This window comes from Rhipicephalus sanguineus, chromosome 9 (genome assembly GCF_013339695.2).
Source record: "Rhipicephalus sanguineus isolate Rsan-2018 chromosome 9, BIME_Rsan_1.4, whole genome shotgun sequence".
In the NCBI taxonomy this organism is placed as follows: Eukaryota; Metazoa; Arthropoda; class Arachnida; order Ixodida; family Ixodidae; genus Rhipicephalus; species Rhipicephalus sanguineus.
The window spans coordinates 21,673,379-21,700,809 of record NC_051184.2 but is presented as its reverse complement, the minus strand read 5'-3'; the positions used below and the strand labels follow the sequence as shown (position 1 = coordinate 21,700,809).

Below are 27,431 nucleotides of genomic sequence, written 5' to 3'. Positions count from 1 at the left end.
TCGTAGCGCTGTCGCGTTTGGAATGGTTGGTCGTGACGTCATTCTGAACTTGATGCACGTGTTTACTTGAAATGTTAAAAAGATACCGGAGGTGGCTTAGGGGCCCTTTAAAAGTTAGACTGACTTTACAAAGCAACGATAACCACTGCTAGACATATAATCAAGGACTCTGACTGTCTCAACTTACCCCCGGTGATCAATTTATTTATTCATTATTTCGTCCAACTGACTGTCTCGTAGGGCGGCGAGAAGGAGCTGAAGAACATCCAGAAGCACGCCCTGGGCTCAGTGTCGCGGCACGAGGCTAGCCTGCAGGGCGACACCCTGGTCAACCACCGGGCGGCCCACAGCAAGCGCCAGCGGGACCCACACAGCACCGACATCCACCTTCAAGACCTGGCCCACCCCGCTGGACAACACCACGGCCGGAACGGCGCGGGAGGCCATGCCCAGCCACACCACGGTAACGTAATTAACGTATATGTCACAATGCTTATTGTTTGGGGGCAATTACGATATGACGAAAATAGGTGTAGACCTTTCTTAAAGGGGCCCTGCAACACTTTTTCAGCATAATCAGAAAACACTGCCGATCGGTAGTCGAGGCTCCCGAGAACACGTGAGCCAAACATTACAGTGCAGCGTGCGGCCTGGAATTTACAATTAATTCTCAAAGTCAGCTAAAAATCACTCCCTCTTCTCTCTACAAATGATGCCATATGCTCAAATGGCCACGCCATATACCCAAATCCACGGCCATTGGCTGATTTGAGCATCGTTGGCTGCATAGTTACTGCGTCTGCCGCGGGAGGCAGATCTCACGCGCAATCTCACTGAAGGCTAGCCACGCGTTCAAAGAAAAAAAAAGAAAAAAGTGCTCAACGTCATGACGCACGCGTGACATAACTTCATTCCTCCGTGCCTTCCCTCCCTGCTTAGCTTCCAGCACGTTCGTCGGGACGAGAGTAGAGAGAAAGCAATTACAGCGTGAGACAGGTCTCTGCAACTCCGCTCGTACTTGACCGATTCTAACAATTTTTGCGGCCGTTGATTCGTGAGACAATAAACTCCTCTAGTGAAGACATTTGATGGTTACTTGAAAAAGTGTTGCAGAGCCCCTTTAAAAGGGACAATTCGTAAAAGTAATTTACTAGTTGAGAAAAATTTTTCTTCTTTTTATTGTCCCTTTAAAGGAACACTAGAGAGAAAAAACGATTTTTCTCGCATTAGTGAATTACTCTTTCGTAATCCCAAAATCGCCACGCTTGCCGCGAGAAGACGCTTTGTAAGCGAGAAAATGCGCAAAATGCGGGCGGCGATGCCACCTTGAAATTCCCGCACCAAACCTCATCACGTCCTAGATATTGACAGCACCTACTAGGTCCTACATAGTTCCTAATCGGTAAAAATTAAGTACAATGTCCTCTGAGGGGGCCATAGACGTAACATACTAAGTTTCAGGAAATTTCGCTGAGCCAATGTCGCCAAACTACGAAATATACACTTTGAAATCAGTGACATCTCGGTGTGGCAATGTCGGCACGAAATTTAAAAAGTGAAACATGTGCATCTTAGCAAGCGCAACAGAACAAACACAAAAGAAAGAGACATGTAAACTGCACAGGAACTAGTAGTCCTGTTTACTAGCGCCTGTCCTGTTTACGTCTCTTTTTCTTTTGTTTGTTCTGTTGCGCTTGCTAAGATGCACATGTTCTACACCCACCAACTAGCCCAAATTTCTGCGATAAAAATGAAACTGTGGCCTTGATTTTCTCCTGTATAATTAAACCTATGACGGTAAAATTAACTACACAGGCGTTCTCAAAGTACAATTTATCAATCTAATCTAATACGTTGTTTCACTTTAGTCACACTACAGCTTCATTTCGAAAAACTCTCACAGCTACGTGTTTGTTGTAGACTCGTGCGCAACTGCAACACCACAACTAAATGTCGACCTCTGGGTGGTTTAGGGGGCCCTTTAATTAAGGGGCCCCTCACCACGTCTGGACATTACAAACAAACAAACACTCCTGGAATATAAAATGCAAGGGTGGTTTATATTCTAAGAGTGTGCCCTTTGAGCAAACGCCCTTTATGGTGCATTCAGACGACGAACCGAATCCGGATGTGGCGGGATGGACGGCGCGTCACGTGACCTCACATCAGCGATTCCCCTCGTCTGCGACTCGTCCGCGCGGCTCGCGGACGGATGACCCCAACCTGTTTCTCACATCGGGATTCTGGCGGCGGAACACCGCATCTTTAGCTGACAAATAGGCTGGCAACCAGTACACGTTTCTTCTGCTCTGCTGGCGCGTAGTTCAGTTTATTTCTGGGGCCGTATGCTAAGGCGATCACCTTTGAGATATATATCTTTTAATGCACGCTGATTGGCAGGTTGGAGAGTAGCGGTTAAGTTGTTGCTTTAATTGTACACGCACACGCATTGCACACGCAGGATTCTTCGGCAGGCAAAGTGGCGCTGTTGCCGAAAGCGGTTGTCTCAGAACACGGCCCATGTTTGAACACTGATTTTAAGGTCAAGATGCGAACCAAGAGAAGGAAACATAATGTGCAGCAGCGCAATGTGCACTGTCCGTACCTGTTATCCGCAAAAGAAAAAAAAAAACTGCCGATATCGGTGCATCGCTGTATCCTCCCTTCGTATGCGGGGCCCAGTCTCCAGCAGCTCCCTGTTAAGCAGATTCTTCTTTTCATTCAGCCATTCCGCCAACAACACAGATTCCTCCGAAACCAATTACAGTACTCGACAATACTCGACCAAGCTCGGCGAGCTCCGCGTTCTGTCGGTTTCCATGTTGAATACTCTCAAACCGGTCTGCTGTCAGCGGGGGCAGGTGAGCGCAGAGTCTGCGGTCGAGAGTAATCCGGCTGTTCTCTCCTAGGACACCGTCCGTCACGTGGATGCGCCTGCAGGCGGATTATCCGCGGATTAGCCGTCCGCGTCCACGACAAATCCGGATTCGGTCCGTCGTCTGAATGCACCATTACAAACTGGAGAAGGCCACAATTTCTTCTCAAAGGATATACAATTCCAGCTGGTCCTGTTTATCAGTGCACAGACCAGCATGTGCATGCTGACAAAACGATCATTTTCGCGATCCTCATCTCTAATGCCTCCTACACTATGAAAACAGTTTACACACTTCTATGCATACACTTGTCGTGCAACAATAATTGCAATCTATCTTGCATGTCTTACCTGGCTTTGACGCTACATACTCGACACTCTTGGGTCACAAACAGTGCATGCACATTCAGCATAACGTACCATCCTCGATAGCAAAGGAGCAAGTGCCAAGTTTTCAAGAAGACACAGATCCAGATGACACGATCATTTTCGTGTGACAAGAGCATGCCCTAAAGATTGCAAACTGTTTTTAGAGTGTGATAGAAAAACACTCCAAAGAGTGCAACTGTTTTTGGAGTAGAAGATCGAAAGCTGGGCCAGTTGGTGAAAGTTCTCGAACATATTTGAAAAAACAGTGCCAAAAACCGAAATTGACACGAGAAGTAGGAAGGAACAGCGCTGTGGTGTGTTCCTTCTACTACTTGCGTCTGTGTCACCCGCCACGGTGGTTTAGTGGTTAGAGTGCTCGACTGCCAACTCGAAGGTCGCGGGAGCGAATCCCGGCCGTCGCGGCCGCATTTTCGATGGAGCGAAAAATGCTTCGAGGCTCATGTACTTAGATTTAAGTGCACATTAAAGAACCCCAGATGGTTGAAATTTCCGGAGCCCTCCACTATGGCGTCCCTCATAATCATATTGTGGTTTTGGGACGTTAAACCTCGACAGTTAATTAATTAAAATCTTGTGTCAGTGTCAGTTTTTTGCGCTGTTCTATCAGATAGTATGGTCAAGTTATTGAAAGAAAATTGACAACTACCCGACTGTCGTAAGGAAATCCAAATGGATTTCTCGAAAGAAAGCTTATTTGCCGAAAAATTCGTCGGAGTCTGGGGATCGAATCCGGGACCAATGCCTTTCCGAGGCAGTCACTTTACCAAATGAGCTAACTAGGAAGCTAGCAATTGGCAGTGCAAGTGCGCATTCATCGGATAACGCAAAACGCACGGATGTGGAATACTGCAAATCTGTTCTGCGGAACCCCGTACGGTGGCGGAATGGTTAGGAATGGTTCTTAACCATTCCCCGCAGGACCGATCTGCATTATGGTCAAGTGTTTTGGGAGTGCAGCTTCCGAACTTCTCTCTTTTTTTTCTCCCGACGCGCAGAGAGGCTGACGCACGCCGGCAAGCCGTCCAAGCACTCAGAGTCCAAGCGGAGCCATGACAAGCCGCAGCAGCACGAGCGCCACTACACGGTGTCGATGCCCGTCCGCTCGGGACACCAGATTCACCGGCCCGTGGCGCACCACATCAAGGAGGCCGAGGAGTCGCCGCGCCCCTACCGCCTGCACACCAACAGCCGCGCCCGGGCAGCGTTGCGCTATGCCAAGCAGAGCCGACGCGTTCACAAGGACTTGGGCAAGGAGCGCAAGTTCAAGAAGGCCTTCGAGAAGAAGCAGCATTCCAAGCCCCACTACCTCTGGTAAAGGGGATGAAGATAGACCACACCACGCAACCCAACAAAGGGGGGGGGGGGTGAACACACAGCTCTTTTTACGCCAATAGGCGAAGGAGAAAGGGGGGTCGCGCTGGACTGTAAGATGCAAGGTGACATGTACGCAATAATGACAGCTGATGCGATGGTATAAGACACCCCTAAGTTTTTGATTATGCGCTGATTGAAAGAATCGCAACAACGAAGATAGACGGACAGAGGTTAATGTCTTCTACTGTCTTCTTCCTGTGATTCTTCCAATCAGCGCATAATCAAAAACATTGACATGAATCAACTAACCCCAATCATCGCCTGCATCGTGTGTCAGTCCAAAAATTCCTGCTTCTTGTACGTGCCACTTGCGAGGCAATAGCTTATAGACCACTTCGGAGTGCTGCTATGCCATCATATTGGGACTACGTGCACACCACTTAGTGCATAAAGCTGCAGAAGACTTAACACTCCAACGCATGTGCTTATGTGTTTAACATAATATGCAGAACAACAAATGCGCTTATGCCAACATGTGTAACAATGGGGCATTTCTCGTAGCAGCCCTCTGTGTTCAGTGCAGTGGCAGCAGTAAGTGAAGTTGAAGGGGTAAACAAACCACACACAGCCAGGCAGATATGCAAAGATTGTCAAAATTTGAGAACGTGTAGCAAAGCATATGTAGGTCTTTCCTTTCTGCCACTGCCATCATCCTCTCAGAAACGATGTTACACATACAAAAGTCTCCTTAAAGGGCCCCTCACCAGAGAGAAGCAGCATACACTGCGTTCCCGATCCCGCGCCAAATTTTGCAACGCTACGCGCCGCGGAAATGGGTCAAATTTCAAGGTGAACGCTGCTTGCCCTTCCTCTCGCGGGCGCGCGCTTTAGAGAATGAGGGGATGACGTACGGAAAATCCCTAGGATGGTAGGGGTGCTCCTCTACGGACGACTGTGCTCTGAAGTTGAACGCGATAATTATTTGACGTGCTTGTAGTTTGTGTAATTTGTTGCATTATTGAGAGAAATAATGAGGCACACAAAGTGTGTGCGTCTTTTTCATCTTTTTTTCGATGCCAGATGCCTGCCCTCCCTTTAATGCGTTCGTGTCCCCGCGGTTAACGCCTCGAGCAGACGCCAGCTGGAAACGAAAGTTGCGCGCGTTCGAGCACTTATTATGCATTTATTCTACCGCGTCCAAGTAAACTTAATGCGGCAGCCAAGATGCGAGTGCCCGTATTCTCAACTTTCATGCCCGTCCCGCAGAAACAGGCAGTACACCACCAAGAACGCCGAAAAAACGCCCATGGCCGCTACATAAAAAAAAGGCGGCCGTGCACGCCGCTCGCGTGCTCGGGCTGGCTCGTGCATTCACGTGAAATGTGTTCATGCGTATGTGTAGTGAAGAGGGCAGGGAAGGGATGCTCTAAGGCACACGGGGCGAGTCATTTGAAACCTCTGCATCGGATTCGCCCAGCTACAAATTATTGTTTTTCTCAGGTAATGAACATTTGAAAAATCCTTGCACCTTCCCCACAACAACTTCCAGTCTAACTAAAATTTGCTATGGGCCTGGTGACTTAAGAGAGAAGCAGGCAGCGAAAGAAGTGCACGCGAGTGTGATTCGTCGTGCTTGTCAATCATAGATGCACCTGCCAAAACAGCCAGCTTTGCGCATTACAGACTCCAGCCACGAGATTGCATAATAGGCGACATTCAAAATGTGTTCAAAGTGTGCTCCATCATCCTCTGGGATGCCAGCGTGGCGAAGCACCTTCCCCCAGTGGGAACTTAAGCTGGCGAGTGTGATTCAATCCAAATGCAGCAGGAGCGTGTTCATACCAAGCAGTTTCCGTTAAGCGTATTTTGGCGATCAAACGTTGTCCAACAATAGCAATTCTTCAGTGGCTCATCTTCTTAACTGTAGCAGTGACGCGTTTTAAAATGCAGATGTTATCTTGTGTGTGAAAGCGGTGATTGAATTGTCGACAAAGAACTCGACGTCACATGTACTGCCCCGTAGGCTCCCAGCCACGAACCCGAGTTCATTACTAAATTACACGCATAAGTACAGCTAGACGGCACCTATAGTGCACATTGGGCTGATTATTGTGTTCAAAAGTGCATTTAAAAAGCCGAATAGTGCTGCCTCACTGCGGCTGACTTTAGTCAACTGCATGGGATGACAGAACAATTCCTGGAAATGTGCTCAGCAGAAGAATGTAGGCGTGTTGCACTTAAAATTTATTTTCCCACGGATGTAGCGTTGTGCTTAACAGTGCGAAATCGTGATTGAACCAACCTGTGCCAATGCTGCTGAATGATCAAATGATTGAAACGTACTTGACGAACAATTTGACAGACACCAATGTTGAAAAGTGTTCGCTACAAACGAACGTGCAAAAGCTGGCCAAATTTTTTTGCAGCTTTTAGATAAGCTTACCAGGAACAAAGCAGTTTTTTTCAACTATCTTTACGACCTCGCAAAGTGACTGACAAGTGAGTAGGTAATACACTTGTGGCTGCAGTTGCTGTTTCCAAGGAAACAAAAAGGCGAAACTACCAGTAAGACTAACTTACAGGTGCATTTGGAAGTGCCCTGATGTCAAGCAAGTTACTTAATTGCATGCAACAGGCTGTTAAGAATGCTTCACCCACCTACATGTCTTTGTTTATCATATCCCAATGCTGCTAAGTGTTGAAGATTGTTGCTTGTATGCTGTTACCTTTTGAGCACACCAACGGTGATTACTTATAATCAGCCGATACTTACCGTTTCTAAGCACGTTTTGTATGCAGTGCAGGTAACTCGTGCAGTTGAGAAATGTTGCTGAATCTTAACTTTAGGGGTTCAAGTTAGCTCAAAAACTGCATATTTTCCACCTAGGGGCTTCTTAACAGTTGCTTGTCAATGTTGACAACTTTGGTTGCTGGTATAGCAAATGATGTTAAATACATACTGCTAAGCCAAAACAGGCTTAAATGTTACTTTTGCCAGATGCATTAGCGCGGTCTGTTGTCAGCTCAATTCTCAAGAAACAGCCTGCTTACAATGTTAGCATGATGTGCTTGTTGAGAGAAATTGCAGAAGAGTTTTACTTTACGATGATGCCACTCTTTTATTACGATGATACTGCTGGTTAACGATGGTCGGAAGTTCATAACGACATGTAAAGTGCTTGACTTTTCAGCGGAGGCACGACCGTTTGTTCGCTTCACTGAAGCGAGGTAAAATGCTCGCGTCGTCGGTCTTTCGGGACCGACGACCGAGACACCTGGTTCCTTATTATCGTTGCATCTGGTATGCGCACTATTTCCGCCCTAATCCTTCTAGAGTATATACGCATATGAGTATATTATGCACGTGGATGCGCATGCGTGTTGGTTGTTTTGGTGGAGGTTTCGTTGTGTTCTTTTGGCTCTTCCTCGAGAACAAACCTTTGTGCTTTCCGCAGTCCGTGTGTTCCTTATTGCGCACGTGACTTTGTCCGTGGTCACCGTTCACGAAATGCTCTGTACAACATTGCTAAGTGTGTTTTTTGTAGCTTTCTCCTTCAGTGTATGATCAATTCTTAATAAAAATCAAACACTGACAAGAACTGTTGTCTTGCGGTTTGTTCTTTGCTAAAACATCCGACAACATATGTGCTCTTCGAATCTGCTGTTACGAAAGGGGACACTCTGAACGTGGAAAACTTGTTTTGACGTGAAAGTGTCCTTTGGCTAGGTTGGAAAAAGCACGCAGCCAATAGGCGCCCGCAAAAGCTGTGCCCAGAAAGCACGAGAGCTATCCCACAAGCCTAGGAGAGGGCTGTGGCGCAGCAGAATGGCAAGTCCAGACTCGAAGGAGAAAAGTAAAACGCACGGGAATAGTCGGCGCACTGCGTAGCACATCAAGGTCTTCAACACGTGGCCGTAGACGCAGCACCTACAAAAGGGGTGAGCCAGTGTCTGGCATATTATGGCCTTCCATTTCTGCAGAGGCAGTGTTGCAGCAGCGCGGATAGCGATTGTTGCAGAAGCGTGGAGAGCGAAAGAAACTACTTTCGTGTTTCTTCATCTCGTAAAAAGATGGTTGATCCCTCTGTCATAGGCATAGGAATCGGTATAACACGAAAGTGAAACGTGTCGTCGCAGATGTAGTTGATTGCTTTAGTGCATTGGTATATCAGAGCTTGTATAATGTCTCTTGATGTTTGGCAGATGTAGCACCGCCTGATGTGGACGCACTCACGGTGACTTCTAGTGGCACATCTCCGTACCGACGACTAATGCCCATGATCATGATTTAACCCTTGTGGTAGCTGAAGTTCTTAACAGATACGTGGACACCGCATATGGTGAATCCCGCGCAAATATGGCATCAACAAGCACATAATAAATACTGATACTCAGTATGCACTCTTCAAAAGCTTCGTGAAACGCAAAGAGAAACGCTACATGCGTGTGTCTTCCCTCTAGCCTGGCAGTTAATCCTCACAGGGCGAGCGGGGAACGCAGTGCGACAGCCAGGCGAGTGTCGGAGAGCTATTTGTCGATATGGATGGACGCTCTGAGGGAGGCTTGGGCTGAAGCCACCAGCTTGCGGTGTGTTAAACGAAATTACATTTCTATTGGAAACGCGCCGAATGGGACGGTCGCAGCAACGGCGCATTTTTTTGTTTTGTTTTTCGAGCCTGGTGGCACATGTCACCACCCCGTTATAAAGGGGATGCTCATAGCATACATGCATCAATCCGTGCAAGAGCACTGTGAGAGGAAAGTGTGAAAGATAAAAGGCGCGTTCATGTAGCCTCCGTTATGTGTTTGGCGGTAGCTCAGTGGGCTAAGCGCCCACCAGCCATCGTCGCGGACCGAGAGGTCATGGCTTCGACCCCTGTCAACGGAACTTTTTCTTATAGTTCTTTTTCGTTGCCATTTATGGCGTTCATTTTGCTGACGTATTTCTGTGACGGAAATAGGTCATGAAAATCTTGTGGACCCCAGCATAAAACACTTTCGTGTTAAAATGTTCTTAAGGACCCTCTGCAACTTTTTCTGTTGAAATATCAAAGAAGCTAAATGCAGGACTCTGGCGTATGTGGAGATAGCAGCTGTCTTTTCAAGTTCCTTGTCATAAAAACCGTGTTTATTGGCCCAAACGGAGAAGTGAAGTCTTCAAATGATGTAAAAGGTTCACACGAGGCTGTAGCCTAGACTGCCATGACAAGTTGCGATTGTTCGAAAGGCACTTTACGGACACGCTTTTCATTTGTGAGAATACAATGTTGCTTACTAAAGTGATGCAAATCTTTGCAAAAGCTGGAAAAAGTGACGAGTCCAAAGTCCATTTGTATCCATATGCATCACACATTCTATCGAGAATAACAATTTTATGTAAATCGCTGCCGAGTTCATTTTAAAGAAACATTGAAAGCAAGGTATACTAGGCAACTGAAAAAGGTGTCGTGTTTTGCTGAAGGTTACCTTCCACTGTTACAGGCATATCCAAGAATTTTTTTAATTTCCTGTAGCTGTATTGCTGCATAAAGCCAGCCATTCAGCAGAACACTTGAGCTTATATAGGAGCTCCAGTGCAAAGTGACTCTGGGCGCAAGATAAAAGAGCGTGGTGTTGAAATAGCAGCAATAGGCCAGATGCCGTGTTTATAGCTAGATGAAATATCAACATCTATCCAGCAATCTAAAACCATTCTTTTTTGTAATCTTCATCAAGATGGCAAACTTCATATACAAAAAAAACATAAGCTGCTTTCACAATAGTCATTGCAAAACAACAAACATTTTCCCACCTTGCATTTTATTCATTCTATGCGACCGATGACATGCGAATGCCGTTGCAGAGCTTGGATGTCTTGGGAACATGCAGCTTACACTAAGGAAGCACGTTCTGCAATCTATGATCGTTCCAGTTCCATTCATGTCTGTCGTTGTCCTGGTTTACCAAGTGCCAGGGAAGACCAGTAGTAAAAGTATCTGTAATAACTACTCTGTACAGCCTAGTTCCTTATTTCATGACGACTCTAGGTCACGTGAATTGTCTAATTTGTGTCGCGAAATCACCTGGCACAATGAAACCCGCATGCCAGAAATATTTCCAGTAACGTTTCTTTTTGCTGCCTTTGTCAAACTCATGGTCAACTACCTGCACACTCTAAAAAATAGAGCACGTAAAAACGGTGTTTTTTTGTTTCACAACAGTAGTCTGGCTTGCTAGCGTTGCCTTTCTTGAAAACGCTGCTCTCGCGACTTTCCTATGAAGAATGCTATGCCACACTATGTCACACAGATAACGCGCATGCCGTTCGTGATTTGGAGGTACCAGGCACACGTCAATAATGCAAGGAAAGGCCCGCGAGATGGATCACTATTGTTTTGGGACAAAAAGACAGCCTTTTCGCTCGATCTTTTCTTTGAAGTGCATCACCCGTGGAAAACTTTCCAAGGATGACTACAGAAAGGTAAGCTTTTGACCGGCCTGTTTCTTCGACTCTGGCACGCTCAATAACATGTGGTGTAGTGCTTCGGAGCTTACCGTCAAGTTCCGGCTTGAAACATGCGTTGAAGAAGCATGCGCACTTTACCTGAGCGAGTTGTCGGATGTCGGTGATCCTCTCGGACATGGTTCGCAGGTAGCGGTTGATCGCCATGTAGTCCTCCTGAGCCAAGATTTCGGCTTCGCAGATTTTGAAGATGGCTAGCGCAAATCGAAAGAGGACCTGAAAGGGGCAGCCAGAATACGACATGTACACTGCCGTTGCACCTCAATATAACGAATGCTGATATAAGGAATTACTGAATACTATAATTAGTAAAACAAATCGTGAATGGTGAAAATTAGGGCTTTCAGGTTTCTTGACCTTCGAGTTGCACGCTGCAATTGAAACGACCTTGCATTTCGTCTTGGCCTTTTTTGTCGTCAAAAATGTTAAAATTTTACAAATTGTCTCATTTACATAAGCATGCGAAAAACAGTATATGCTCGTAACTAATACCTTTGATGTAATAGCATTTTCGCACTGGCTACTATTTTTGCTGTAGCTAGGCTCGACTGCATTCATGTCAAACATTTACAAGGTGCCATACTTTTTAACTCGTACTCCTGCGAAGCCTAAGCACTGAAAGACTTTCTCTGGCAGCATTTGTGAACCTTCATTTCACGTGTTAACACGGCAAATGTGCATTTTAGTGTTTATTATGACGCCTCACGCTGCAACACATCCCATACATCTACAGCTGTTTTTAAAAGAACATCAACGTCAATCTTTCATGCTGCAAGCTCAGCAGTGAAGTTGTAATCAATTAGCGTTCTTCATTTCGCATCGAGAGTGTCCTAAATCGAGGCCAAGGATGATCAGTGGGCCTTACATGAACAGCTTCAGCTGTTAACATGTTGGCACCTGACTGAGGCTCCTACTTCGTTTTGTTTCTTATCACCTAAAACAAAGCATTGTTGTTGGTAAGCACGAGTTCTGGTCTCAATTTGTGCCAGCTATGACTAACACACTACATACACTCAAATCTCGATATAACGAACACGGATATAACGAATTATCGGTTATAACGAAGTAAATGATGAATAGTGTTGTCATAGATACAGTGTTACAAATAAACGTTTAACAAATTTTCGGATATAATGAAGTTATTTTCGTGGCAGATGTGACTTTGTTATATAATGAGGTTTGAATGTATGTGCGGTAGCATAGACATTTGGGCGAGTTGGTATGGTTGCATTTTGATCAATTTGTTCGCGCAACACTAACAGAGACGAAGAAAGACCATACACACATGCACTTGTCCTTGTATGGTATTTCTTCGTCTCATTTCGTGTTGTGCTACCAAATTCATCAAAACGGAACTCTATTTGTGTGCTCAACGGATGCTAAGTACAAACAGACATGCTTACACAAAGAAAGCGTGACAAAAACGCGGGACATTTGGAGAAATCTGTTTTGTTGTGCTGCACACTACGTACCTTGTTTCCCTCGTAAAGGAACACATCCCAGATGTAAAGGTACGTCTCAGCCGGGATGGTGTCCACAAAAACGGTGAGGAACCAGTTGAAGGTGAACAGGGACAGGTCCACCTTGTTGGCCTCCAAGTGGGCACTGAGGCGTGGCAGCTTTTCAGCCATCAAGTCCTTGAGGACTCGCTGCACATAGTGATCGACGAAAGAAGACGAGGCTCCGATCATGCCATCCGATCTCTCTGCCAGCTCACTAACTGAAACAAGCTCTGCACAATTTAGATGCACTCGTTCCATTGGACCGCTACAAGCAATTGGATAATTTGGATATCCAACATTGGAACAAGTTAACGGGAAGCATTACAGGCAATTTCTTGTTTCTACCCTGTCCCCTCTATTTCAAGGTGCAGTGCTCAGCGACACATATGCGATATTCGAACTGTATGGCTGGCAGCACTTGTGCCTCGCAAGGTTGCTGCAGAAATCAAGCAAATACATACGGGTGTTTGATCAGGTGACAGCATTCATTTGCCGTTATTATCAAAAGCATGTCAATAAACCATCAGCACATTTGTAGGGCATATTTTCTTGCACTCTTAAGCTGCTACCATGACGGTTTACAAATTATCCCAGCTGCAAGCTTTTTCAGGCGACCACTCCAGAAAACACGAACATGACTTAAGAAATTGTGACAGTCAACTGCGCAAAAATACCAGGGACGAGGAAGGAAGAAGAGACTGAATGCAGTTCTGTCCCTTCCTTGTCCCTGGTGCTTTTGTGCAGTTGATTGTCACAACGGATTACCAACTTGCCCAGCGCTGTGTTCTTATATGACTAGGAGAGTAGCTAGCCTGTGACAGTTATTGCAGTATGATGACCCAGCACAAAGGTAATTGGGAATGGAATTTGACGTAAGAGCTAAAAAGGGAAACACCCTGTAAAATGGGATACGACTGTTGCTAGGGCTCACCTGATCGACCTGAGAGGCTTCCAGGGTACGGCTGTAGTAGTCGCGTGGCATGATGTACTCGACAACGGCAACAAGGCACCAGAAGGCGTCCTCCTCGGACATGAACAGCAAGGCAATGGCCGCCAGCCTGTTCAAACCCTGCACACGACCACGTTGTAGGGTTATGCTCCGTCGCTAACTTGGAATGAATCTTAAGATCTTGTCAGTTTTGTATACTAAAAGGTTGTACTATCGACACCAACAGCAAGGAATTAACCCTTTGAAACTTTTACCCACTTTCCAGCCGGTCCAGTCCAAAAATATTTCGCCAGTTATGAGCACCGTGAGAAACAAACAGCTGTGGAAGGAAAACTCCAACGTATGTTTATTTTTGCAGCTGACTTCATATTTAAGTTTTCCAGCGTGCGGTGCCCAACTGCAGATTGCTGCGGCCATGTTGCATTTTCGGGAGGGGCCTAACGAACCGCAAAGGGTTAAAGTATAGAATATATAAAGTTGGGCTCATAATTTCACAGGCAGCATACTTTCAATAAAGACTCATTTGTAGAGCTGTGCGAATAGCAAAATTTTGGGTGCGAAGCGAATTCGAATATTGAGGTGTGAGTGCAAATCGAATAGAATATTTTTCGAATATTTCTCGAATATTTCTAGAATATCGTTCGAATACTTCGAAGCGAAATTGCAGAAAAAAAGTTAGAGAGGATTCCTAAGCATATTCTTATGAGATAGCAACATGAAAGTGTTTCTTTTCGCTAGGTTGATTAAGCACTGGCGGGGTGATGTTTCATAGTTGTCTTATCAAGAATCAGGCAATGTAGAGGCCGAATCCTATTTATGTACATGGTTTGGTGCAACAAAAGTGTTGCCGACGACACTTTACACGTGATAGGCAAAGATGCCATTTCCTCAGCCTCTCCTCCTCTTTCAACTTCTGTGGAAGCCGAACTGATGTGGCGGAGAAGGGTGTGCTCTCTTCAAGTCCGGTGTTCCAAATCTGCCTCGTAAGCATCGATATATAAGAACATCTGAAATTTTGGATGCTAAAAAGCTTCGGCGTCCGATTTTTCAGACTTTCTGCCCAAATTTCAGGCCCAAAAGAGCATTAATTGAGCCCCCAACTCTGCCACATCTTTCATCTCCATGTTGGAACCAGCGTTTTCTTGAGTTAATACATTTGCGACCGTAGCGGGGCTTGAAAGGCAGCTTTGCCGCAATACCGGGTTGTGATGAGGTGAAGCATATTGAAAATCTAGCGACCACTTCCAATCGGACGTTGACTGTGTCTTGGCAAAGTTCGACTGTAACGGAGCTTGAAAGGCAGCTTTGCCGCAATACCGGGGTGTGATGAGGTGAAGCATATTGAATATCTAGGGACCACTTCCACTCGGACGTTGTCTCTTGGCAAAGTTCGACCGTAACGGAGCTTGAAAGGCAGCTTTGCCGCAATACCGGGGTGTGATGAGGTGAAGCATATCGAATATCTAGGGACCACTTCCACTCGGACGTTGTCTCTTGGCAAAGTTCGACCGTAACGGAGCTTGAAAGGCAGCTTTGCCGCAATACCGGGGTGTAATGAGGTGAAGCATATTAAAAATCTAGGGACCACTTCCAATCGGACGTTGACTGTGTCTTGGCAAATTTCTACTATAACGGAGCTTGAAAGGCAGCTTTGCCGCAATACGAGAGTGTAATGAGGTGAAGCATATTGAAAATCTGAAGGGGTCACTTTCAATCGGACGTTGACTGTACTTGTTTTTGGGAAGTTCGAATAGTTCGAATAGTCAAATTCCAGTGCGAATCGAATCTAATAGCAAACACTATTCGAAAAATATTCGAAATTTCGAATATTCGCACACCCCTACTCATTTGTTAACTAAACATGTGGCATCGTGCAAACAATGACGTAACAATGTAGCTAAATGACCACAATCGCAAGCAAACAGCTAGGAGCACGTCTACTTGTCCCAAGGATGAGGGAAAGAAATGGGGAACATGACGTGGTGTAGCCACACTTTAGAAACAAACATTTCATGCCACATCTCAATCAACCATTTCACCGTGCCGTGCCTCGGAAACACGGCAGACCATGTGACCCTCCAACAGTTGCTACAGATGGGAGAAGGCACACATTCACCAGGCGCATGCACACACAAAGATTACAACAAAACAATTACAACGTTCTTTTGAACATGTCTGAACTAACGTTTCGGCTAACAGACTAGCCAAATGTTACAAACCAGGCAGTTCCAAAAGTTCTTTTGTCTGCATTTTATTAGGTTCGGTTCAATGTAGAGATGCTGAAACATCATATAGCGATGACACAAGTGCAGCTGAAGTATCTGTGTAATTATGTCGTAATCATTCAAAAATACAGCCTCTGTAGCATTCCTTTAAAGCTTTGATACGAGCATAGGTTGGCAAACTCGCTCGTGAATCGACTCACCGAGACTTGGATCGAGTCGTTAAGTCTCTGTCTGAATGAGTCAGTGTGAGTAATATTTTGGCGAGTTTGAGTCTGAGTGAATCCAATAGTGAAAAATTTGAGCGAGTCCGAGGAAGTTCGGTGGAGGAAAATTTTAGTGACTTTGAGTGCAAGTAAGTCTAGGCACAAAATATATCTCTTGAGTGAGTCTGAGTGAGCTCAACTTCTTCTGCCAACCTATGGATACAAGCTTGTGAAACAACAAAACCAGAAGAGTGCTGCAGCTGTACCTGGCAGTATCCCACAATGAGATTCCTTCGGCTGTAGGCAAGCAGCACTCGACGGAGAGGGTTGATTCCGGGAGCGTCGGGAGTTTCGTAATGCCGGTTGTTCGGCAAAGTTCTCAGCAGGTCGAGTTCAATCTTGAAGACACAAGAAAGGACAACAAAAAGTCAGCTTTATCTTCATCTACTCTGCAGCGTTTATAAATTCTGCAACAAAATAAAACCCTGGATTTGTTAATTTATAGCTTGGAAGAGAGACTCCTCTTCTCAAACTTTTTCACAAAGATTATCAAGCGTGGCTCATTCATCGCCATGCCAAAATGCCTCGCAGTTGGTGTCATAAACATATGCTTGCACAGCCGTCCCCTTCTCAAGACAAGCAGATGTACTGTTCCTGTAGACTCAACAGGTGCAAAAGCTTTGAGACAGTAGACATACAACTGACCAAGAACATATAGCTTAATTTAACAAAATTCCTTGTTGGGCTAGTTGGTTCATAATCTTAAATACTGAATAGCACGAATTCAACACAGGACCGAGAATGAACACCTAATGCACAGAGCAGGCGCTTTTTTAGCATACCCTGTCGATGTCTGCACGCAACCAAAACGAGCAACCACTTCCGCTGAAAAAAACTTTCTGGTTGACGCAAAACGACAAAAACCTTGCATGACAATATGAGTGCACACAGTGGTTTTTTGATGAAAGCGACAATTTACAAACACTTTGTGACCGGTCACTTTGCAACCAGCTTGTCTGTGCGACTGCCGTGAGTCACAGGTGGGAATGAGCATTAAGACTGTGACATTACGGTTACACAGAAGTACTGTGTTGCATAACAAGCAAGAGCTAACCACACAAAATTAAACACTATTAGTCATGCATATGTGAAACTATGCTAGTACATTTGAAACATTGTTTTATTTTGCCATCCTGTATTGTAGCCATCCTGTGTAGCCATCCTTGTTTGCCATCCTGTGTTGCAGAATAAAAGCAGCCCGGGGACAGCTTAACGTGTCTACAACGTTTTCCTTTTGCAGAGTAGCAACGTCACATATGCATGCATATATATATACACACTTATACAAGCAGCATACATATGCTTCAACATGTTTTGCAATTTTCTCTGTAGGAATTAACTTTCCTGTTAAGTGTCAATAAAATCAAACATGTAAGTATCACAACAAGATACCACACAGAAACCATAAACATCAGCTTTAGTTCTTTAGGAGAGGTCATGAAAAGATCAAATCGCACCGAACTATAAGAGTTTAACAGTGGGGGTATTGTGTAGTTAAGGCATTGTTTTCCATAGTTTGAACGTGGAGTTGATATTAACCAATCCTCGAAGTGTCTTGTACCGTAATTTAGCACGATTTAAGCCATTTAGTGGCAACAAAAAATCCGATTACCTGCTTTACGGCGGGGTCGCAGGTACTAGTCAGAGGCGGAGACGTCACCAAGTCTTCGTAGTAACCGGTACCTTTGTCCGCTCTCTCCTGGCCAACATGGAACTTCGACACACCTGGCAATCGGATGTGTCAATAATTAATTCATCTGGTAGATCACCGGACAAATTCAAACCACAACACCGATCGAAGTACTATGCAGGACGGTTTGCTAGAGCGAAAATTTCTCGCACCCTTTCCATATCTGGCTCCTGAATTCTTGAGGAATGCTTGTGCGTACGAGGGCCTTCAACTCCGGAGTCTTTTGGAGCGGCCGCCCAGGGGCGATGTTGGCTCGGTAGTTCTCCCATTTCACTCGCCACGAGATTTGAAGTGGGTCCTTCAAGCAAAGAAAACGATTGAGTTATACTGAGCACTTTGGCAACGATAGTAACACAAGCAAGTACAGTACTCGCGGACCGGAATGCGAAAATTCAGGGCTAAGTAATGCACATACTTTTGTTTCCAGCGTCTGCATTCCGTGTCGTATCGGCGTAATTTTGGCTCGAACACTTACGTCAGAGCGAACATTACCTTTAGCAGCCAGATTTGCAGCAACATGACGTGGTTATCATGAGCAATTGCTCACAGCAGCCATTATACTAAAAAAAAAATTACGTCGCATTTCAATCCGCGAGTATTGAACAAGTCCATGTACAAAAACAGTTGATTTTCACGGTTCCAGCTAGAGCTAATGCATTTTAATCTTGCACCATCATGACGAACGCAGCATAGTAAAACATAGGACAAGAAGTACTTTACTGCTCTATATGGACAATGAACAACCAATTCACCATGCACTCGCGTGTTGTATGTCATACTGAGTGCCGATACTACACGACATGTGCAGATAGGTTCACGTTCGTCATTATAAAGGTCGGGCAACAAGCCCAACCATCAGCTTTCTTACATTTTAGACCAGATTATTCATAGCAAATGGCACAGAAGTTCGCACAATGTGCAAAGCAAGAAATCCATGCGGAGGAGGAGGATACAACTTTATTGACGCCATGAAATGTGTAAGGTGAGGGGGAGGGGGGGATACATTTAGCTGTAGCAACCCGCCGCAGTGGTTACTGTACCTGACTGCTGACCTGAAGGTCGCAAGATCGAATCCCGGCCGCAGCGGCCGCATTTCAAAGAAGGCAATGTGCTAGAGGCCTGTGTGCATAGATTTAGGTGCACGTTAAACAATCCCCCAGGTCGGTGAAATTTCCGGAGCCCTCCACTACTGCATCTCTCATAATCGTACCAGGGTTTTGGGACATAAAACCCCAACAATTATTATTTAGCTGTAGCATAAGTGGTGGTAGCTTGCATTCCTTCCTTTATATTTGGAGAAGTAAGAAATGTTGCAGAGGTACATTTTCCTCAGTGCTCGGTCGTATGCACTAAACCACGTGACTGGTAATTGTGCAGTTTTTCAGAAAATTGGTCAAAAATCCACACTTCCAACTACTTCCCACTTCTCACTGGTGATCAGTACTTCCCACTGGTGATCGTGGATGTTAAATTTATTTTAGACAGTCAGCATGCCGCCACCAAAAGCCTCGTGTGATGAAATGAGTCACAATCTTGACTTGAAAGACTGTTGAGTTTAAGCTTGCTAGTATATAACATAGATTTTTTCCAAATAATTTACATGAGGAAAGTATAAAGATGTAGATGAACTGCACAGCACTTTGTCAGTGTCTGTATACTGTTTTCGTGTAATTTACTCTGTAAAAAAAAGCTTAACTCTTTACTTCCTCTGAGCTGTGCCTCTCAAGTTTTACGTGTTCCTAGAAATCTGCAGCTTTAGAAGGCCTCCCCTGTTAGAGTGAGCATATTAAAAGACTAATATTAAATTATTAAAACACTCCCGTCAGTGCGATGTGATGGAGCACATTCAGAATGCCGAAAAAAGAAAAACAAAATGTATCGCCTAATTTTCCGAAGTGGTCTTAGATATCAACATAGGGCTACGTTTAAAAAAAAAGCAGTTTTTATGTACCCAGATGAGCTCTCTACTCGGCTATCTGGTAAGTGTTTGAAGTGTAGAGGCAAATGGAAGTGCATACATCCCCTAGTAATTAAAAAATGAAGGCATGATAAAAACTCAGTGGAAGTTCCTCAAAGAATTTCACCGGGGCAATTTACTGGATGCTTATGTCTCTAAAATAAAATAAAAAATTCATGCAGAAGCTGCCTTGGGCATTTAAAGGGGCTCTGCAACACTTTTCCAAGTAACCATCGCATGGCTTTATTAAAGGAGTTTATTGTCTCGTGAATCGACCGCCGCAAATATTTTTAGAATCCATCAAGTATGAGCGGAGTTGGAGAGATTTGTCGCACGCTGTAAGTGCTTTCTTCTCTTGTCCCGACAATCGCGCTGGAAGCTAAGCAGGGAGGGATGGCAGGGGGAAAGAAGTTAAATCTCGCGCGCGTCATGATCTTGAGCACTTTTCTTTTTTTCTTCGAACTGTGACTTGCGGAGGCCTCAGTAACTATTCAGCTCACAATGCTCAAATCAGCCAATGGCCATGAAATTGGGTATACGACGTGGTCATTTGGGTATCTGGCATCATTTGTCTGTAGAAGAGGGAACGATTTCTAGCTGAATTTGAGAATTAATCGTAAATTCCAGGCCACGTGCTGCGCTGTAAGATTTGGCTCGCGTGTTCTCGGGAGCCTCGACTACCGACTGGCAGCGTTTTCTGACCATGTTGAAAAAGTGTTGCAGGGCCTCTTTAAGTGATGCGTAAACATTACGTGTTATAGTGAGTCAAACCACGATATAACGAACCCGGATATAACGAATTATCGGTTATAACGAAGTAGATGAAGAATAGCCTTGCCATAGATACAATGTTATAAATAGACGTTTATAACGAATTTTCGGATATAACAAAGTTATTTTCATGCAGATGTGACTGTTATAATGAGGTTTGAGTGGGGCCGTCCATGGAACGGCTTTTTCAGGTGGCATCGACGTGGAGTCATTCATCATCTCTCTAGCACTCCTGCGCCTGCCACAGGACGCTGTCCTGGAGTAAAGCGCATCCCACGGCCACCAGAACGCGTGTCTGGCATTCAAATTTTGCAAAGTTTGAATTTCTCTTATGTGTCTAGGTCCTCCCTGTCAGCTTTACACCTTGTCCAGCAGAGGGCTTTTATTCCAATTCCACAAAATGCAACGAAGCCTTCATAGAGAGTGTTATCTTGCTACGTTTGGTTTGCACAACAGCTGTAGCACATTCATGTAGGTCGCATATGTTCATATTCTGCAGGCATGGATGCGTAGAGTAGTGGATAAGACACTGGCCTTCGGAGCGTGAGGGCTCGGGTTCAAACCCAAGTGCCAGAGTGAAAATTTTTCTGTCATTCATTTATATATTTATAGTGCCGACTTATGCGACAGAGAGATGGGAGACGGACGGACAGTTTTCTTGTCGGGTCGGCAAAATACGCTTATGCGTTTTTTTTTTAATTTTTATTTAGTGATACTGCCAACACTGTCAGAGATTTTTACAGGAGTGTGTTCAAAGAGTACACAAACGTTATGGTACACACATTCACACAAGTATACAATAGTTAGACAAGGTTACAAAATAATAAGAAATAATAATCATAATGGACCTATGTTATTAAGGAGTGATCAAAAGATAACGCCAAATCACTTTATCTTAGTTACATATGAAACGCTGCAAAAGAAGATAACAAAAAAAAAAGTTTAAAAGTTGTGGTAAGACTTCAAATAAGGCAAAGTTGTAAGGGTGACTGAAAAACTCTAAATTTAGTTGCTCTCTCATGAAGTTGCCAACACTGCTTGTAATGTGAGCACAAGTGCAATAGTGCTGAAATCACACAAAACTCTGTCTAAACGGAGCATGCAAGACGACCAGCTGTTCTCCAACTTATCTGCTGGCGTAAATGTTGGCCTAATGATGTTCCTAAAGCAATCTGATTTTTTTCATGCGTGAATTCGGCCAAGTTCAGAGTATGGCTGGGTCGTGAAGGACCTCGCCTATCACAGTGGTTAAAGAAAGACAGGGCGGCCTTGGAGCGCCCACCAATATTGACAAGCCCCCTTGCCAAAATTCAAGGTTGTGTGTCGGCAAAATCCAAGTTTCAATTAATGTACAGGCGGCCATGTGCACTATGGACCGATGTTATATGCCTGTCCACGCTAATTAAATCTCGTGTTTTTTGTATAAAGTGTAATTTAAGCAAATTTTTTGCAAAACTTTTATTTGCATTTACTTAGTTTTACAAAGTCCCCATCGCACCAGACCGCCAAGACCCTGCAGAAACGCTACCGTTGTCATTCTCCACAAGTGCTCATTTCACTCCACAAGACAAACAAGTTAGCTCAGTTTTTATTGATTACTTTGAAAGTACTAATGTATAAATACTGTATTAGTAATCCAGGGTAGGCACTCGGGTTGAATTTTCCAGAGGCAGCTTTTATCAGCACTTTGCGAAACCGCACATTTGCGTCAGCTACGTGCGGACTGCTTTGGATCTCCTTGCGTTTCTACCTGCATGGTGCTCGAGATGTGCTCGGACTTCCTCCGCAGGTTCTCCGCCTTGGAGACCACCACGTCGCACTCCTTGCCCCACTTTCGGTTGAACCCATACGAGTCGTAGACGTCATCGCTGGAGTAAAATAAAGTGCAGTTTTTTTTTAAAGAAGAATTTCGCAGAGCCAAGCTTGCGAAGTGACCCGTTGGGCCCTTAATCAGCCACACTAGGAAATGTGCTCGTGAAAAAATATCGATAAAAGCACCAAGTGATATAGAGCATTAACATACACGTGTACAGGAGTCAACACGCTAGTCTAGAATGCTGGAACGACACGTTCCGGCACGCTCCGGCGCAGTGTATACTGACAACAAGCAGTTTGAGATAGCCCCCACTTGAGCATCCATTCTTAGCGGCCGTGCATGCTATAATTTGGGCTCTTTCAAACCAGATGTAACTGGCAAATGTCGTCGGTGCAGTCCAGAGTGTGCTGTTCCAGTGTTCTAGACAAGAGCGCTGACCTCTGTACAAATAGGTAAAAAGTGACAATGTAATAAAACGCCACATAAACGCAACATAGATACAGATGCCAGTGAAAACATGGTACATACAGTTACACCTTGATATATCGATGTCAGTAAAATCGGCTATTTATTTCATTATATCGAAACTTCGTTAAATTGAAATTTGACCTTTTAAGCAAAGTACAGTTGCCGAAGGCTTGTTTTTTTCAACCAGGTGTGCAGGATAAATGTTCAAATAATATGGCAGTAACAAAAATTAATTTTAATGACGTGAAAAATTAAACTGTTTTCTTGAATCTCAGATTCAAGAGCGTTGACGAAGTTGTCTACACAGTGGCAAAACGTCGCATATGAACCCATAACAGACGCAGCTCCAGCACACTGTGGTACTATTGGATAAGTGAAGCTATTGTGCCTGTTCTTCCACCATGACTTTTCATGAAAATCTCGGGTGCAGTCCGGAGTAGTGCGACGCCGATGCTATCATGTTCCTGAACTGAGCCACTTACTTGCTTTGACAAACGCACAACATCAAAAACCGTTGTACGCCACAAAACTAAGCGTTGTGGTGTAAAATTGCATAGAAACAAGGCAACAACCTGAATTATGGCACCTTGGCTCATGGTGGCGACAGTTTCCTGTTTGTGATTTCGCGCACATAGGTAGAAGAATCAAGCAAGAGGGGGTGTGGTGACATGAATTTCGGTTGCCGCTATCCATTGGTTCAACGGGAGTTCGTAAAGGGACACTAAAGGCAAATATAACGTCGACATTGATTGTTGAAATAACGGTCCACAAACCTCGTAGTGCTACTTTTGTGCCAAGGAAGTGCTTATTTTGAAATAAAATCACGTTTTAGAGGTCCGCATCGCGTTAGCGCACTTCAAATCACCCGCGTGAAAGCGGTGTTTCTCACATCACTGCTGCCGTGCCCAACGTTGCCCGCCTTCACTGCGCGGCAGCGTGCACTGGCGGCGTGCGCCATTCGGGCATCCGGCAACATCACATGCATGCGGCATTTTGTCGAACTTTCTGTCGGAGCGACTTTCACGAGCGCGCAAATTGCACACCGCGGTACGCGATACCGAAACTACCACTGAGACGCGACCGCATGAGCGAAGCAGGGCGTCAGGCGAAGCGCAGTTTGGCGAAAACGGAACCTTTGAATCACGCACGCCATTCCCCATGGCAACGCCAAAGAGGTTGTTTTTTCCATGAATCAAACAGAAACGAACAAGCAGCATTTTATTACATCTCTTGATGCATGGAAGGTTCTTTTTTTATTGCAGCTAGTTTGATTATGAGTGATTAATTGTAGTCGAACTCTCTCATGTCATCGGGATCATTTCCAAAATGTGCCGCTCGTGGCGCTCATCGTGTGATATATTTAGCTTAATTTCTCACTAAGTAGGGCACTGCTGTTGATATGTGGCCAGTTGTGACAAATGCCAACAATTCAAGCGCCCGAACACTGCCCCGGTCGGACTCCTTCACCCTTTGACACCACCCTCAACACCTTTCGAAATGGTCGGAGTGGATCTTGTCGGCCCTTTCCCGCACTCATCAAACAACAACCGTTGGGTCATCGTTTGTGTTGACCACCTGACGCGTTATGCGGAGACCGCAGCAATACCAACAGCCACGGCAATCGATGTTTCGAGTTTCCTCCTGTCTACAGTCATACTTCGCCATGGACCACCTCGCATTATTGTGAGTGATCGTGGACGCCAGTTCGTTGCCGACGTGGTCGAAGAACTCTTGCGTCTCTGTGATTGTCGATTTCGCCACGCGACCCCTTATCACCCGCAGACAAATGGTCTCGTCGAGCGCACGAACAGAACGCTCACCAATATGATTTCTATGTACGTCAATTCAAGGCATAAGAATTGGGATGACATCCTCCCCTTTATTACGTACGCCTACAACACGGCGAGGCATGAAGCCACTGCCTACAGCCCATTCTATCTTCTTTACGTTCGACCACCTCGACTCTTCCTTGACACCATTCTGCCATTTCATACTCATGTGGACCTTTCTATTGCCCAGACTCTCTGCCGCGCAGAGGAGGCACGGCGTGTAGCTCAGCTTCGTACGCTGGCATCCCAGGACCGTTCCAAGATCACCTACGATTCACGGCACAAGGACGTATCTTACGACAAAGGCGACATAGTTTGGCTCTGGACGCCGCTTCGCAAGCGTGGCCTGTGTCAAAAGTTTCTGGCATGTTACACCGGCCCCTTCGTCATCGTCGATCGCCTCAGTGACCTCACGTACTCGATAGCTCGTCTCCTAAACCACGGCTACCGTTCTCGGCAGACGCAACTTGTTTCACGCCGCGCGCCTAAAGCGCTGTCGTTTGCGCGACTCCGCGTTCACGTAGCCGTTACTCGCCCGGCGGGCTTCGTCTGTGGAGGGAGGAGTGCTACGCTAACGCGACAGGCAGGAAGAAAAGAAGAGGAGGACGAAGAGCGCTTGTCTTGCGAGTGGATCGGTGCCAGGCGGCAGCCATTCAGCCCCTTTTGCCCATCAGCCCATCTTCAAATAAACATCTTTCATCATAACAATATTGCCGTTTTAGACGTCATACATTGAGCTTTCACTCTGACATAAATTGTTATTTGCCTTTAGTGTCCCTTTAAGTCGGCTTCATCCCCGAGCATCCACGTAGTACGTATCATTTCTCGCCGACCGAGATCACTTGCCGCATCGGCGACACAACGTTTCCTGAACGATCGCTAAGAAGAGAACTCGTTACAGCGGTTAACTTTTTGAATAACTCATTAATGTGATTGCTGTGGTACTAAAAGCCAAATATGAAGTGGCATCGCAGTATTAGAGGTTATATGCACTGATTTGTTGATGTTCTGAATACACAGTTCACTACACTTGGTTAGCTAACGTTACGTCCAAATGTAGCTGTGACATAGTTCAGATACATTGGTGTGCTATTAGTACCACTGTAAATTTTTTTGTGTTCTACTGCGTACGTACCTGGTCTGGAAAGATTCCTGAACCTCCTTAGGAACTGTGGGGTCGTGCATGGCTTCTTCTAGAAGCTGGCTCACGATGGCCTGGACACCGGCTTCACCTAAGGGAACAGCATCGATTATAATAATAGCAAATCAATACACATTATCCTAGTCTTATAACTAGGGGTATGCGAATAGCGAAATTTCATCTCGAATTCGAATCGAATAGTGCGAAATAGTGGCCAAAAATATCAAATATTGAATGCGAAAAATTTTATTGATAATTGAATGACAGAACAACGGCAATGCTGCGCCTCGTCGTCATGACTGCTCCAGGCCCAAAAATCTTTGGCCGCCCGTTCACAACAGCGTTTTAACAGCGCACCGGAACGATGGGAGTTTCTGAACGAGTGGTGCGGTGCGGCAGTGGTGACTGCGCAGCGTGAACAAATTTTCACATGCGAAACCCATCATCGAGGGTTTTGCGGGCTAAGGTCGGGACGTTTTATGGTTCTTGCTGCATACATTACCGAACTACGCAAGAAGTCCATGTCTTCGTTTCAGAAGCCAAGTCGTGAGGGCTTGACAGTTCTCTCATGTATTTTTTTTTACGTGTGGAAATGACATAATCTCCTTTAGAATAAACATGCGCTCGCTTTTGAACTAGGATATCGGAGAAAGTTTTAAAGAAAGGCCCACTGTAACGACGTTGGCGTTAGTTTTAGCCAACCCACCCTAACCAAGTTGCACGATTGGCCTTTGTCTCGTTTTAGATATTCGTAATGTCGAATTATTCAAAACTTCTAGTACTAGCTATTCGAAAGTCGAATCAAATTATTTGATTAGGTATTATTCTATTCAAATTCGAAACTCAAATATTCGCGCACCCCTACTTATAACTAACAATAGTTGGCAACAAGCAATTTAAAGGGATATTGAGACAAATTTTCGAAGGCGAGTTTACTCCTTCATACAAATCTCCTGTGTACAGAGATGACTCTGAGCAAGTGTAAAGCTCAGTAAATGCTGATTAGATATCTTATTTCGACATTAAAGTCAATTTTTGCATGACGCACCTACTGGCATCAGCCCTATCATGGCGCCAGGCTACAGGATCAGTTCTCGTGACTTCACACACCAGTGTGGCTAGTTGTGGTAATGTCGGGTACCAAAACATACAATATGGCCGCTTGCATGTCACCAAAAACATTCAAAATGGCCACTTGTGTGTAATCAACGGAGCCACAGAGCGGAGCAGCCATGGAAGCGTACCGATATCTAGCACGAGCACATGACGAGAAGTTGTTGTGATGTCAGGGTACAGTAGCAACCGAAACTAGCTTTTAAAAACATACTGTAATTACTTTTTCGGGTGCCAGTACATTTCCAGTACATTTTCTAGGCTCTTGAGGGCTTGGCCTTTTGTTTTACAAAAAAAAAAGGCGACCACTGAAAATTTTCGTGTCAGTACCCTTTAAATGTATATTTTTGTGAATCTGTGCTTACGTGCACATATTCATTTTTTTATACGACTTACAATCAAAGTGTAATGGGAAGTGATATAAGATGAAGTATCTGCGGGTTGCACTGAGTGGTACATTTAAATCTTGTGCCATATTAAACATATTTTTCACTAAACTTGCTCTGTCTTGTTGGTCTCAAATGCAGCCCCGCCACAGTGATCTAGTGGTTATGGTGCCCGACTGCAGACCCAGAGGTCGTGGGATCGAATCCCGGCCGTGGCGGCTGCATTTTTGATGAAGGTGA

General features: G+C 45.1%; 2 protein-coding genes across 2 annotated transcripts in view; one reads left to right on the top strand and one right to left on the bottom strand.

Moving 5' to 3' along the window:
• The window catches only part of LOC119404741 (histidine-rich glycoprotein), a 129,712-nt gene extending 125,122 nt beyond the window's left edge, over positions 1-4,590 (top strand). The window contains exons 3-4 of the mRNA XM_037671409.2: positions 241-463; positions 4,261-4,590. Of these exons, the coding sequence (XP_037527337.1) occupies positions 241-463; positions 4,261-4,580 (543 nt within the window). The 3' untranslated portion in view covers positions 4,581-4,590. The remainder of the gene's footprint in view (positions 1-240; positions 464-4,260) is intronic.
• Positions 1-27,431, bottom strand: part of LOC119404742 (TBC1 domain family member 2B) — a 177,964-nt gene that overhangs the window by 130,792 nt on the left and 19,741 nt on the right. Inside the window, exons 10-17 of the mRNA XM_037671410.2 lie at positions 25,687-25,783; positions 22,189-22,306; positions 17,861-18,008; positions 17,633-17,745; positions 16,227-16,358; positions 13,515-13,652; positions 12,554-12,730; positions 11,163-11,297 (exon numbers count right to left, since the gene is read on the bottom strand). Coding sequence (XP_037527338.1) covers positions 11,163-11,297; positions 12,554-12,730; positions 13,515-13,652; positions 16,227-16,358; positions 17,633-17,745; positions 17,861-18,008; positions 22,189-22,306; positions 25,687-25,783 — 1,058 coding nt within the window. The remainder of the gene's footprint in view (positions 1-11,162; positions 11,298-12,553; positions 12,731-13,514; positions 13,653-16,226; positions 16,359-17,632; positions 17,746-17,860; positions 18,009-22,188; positions 22,307-25,686; positions 25,784-27,431) is intronic.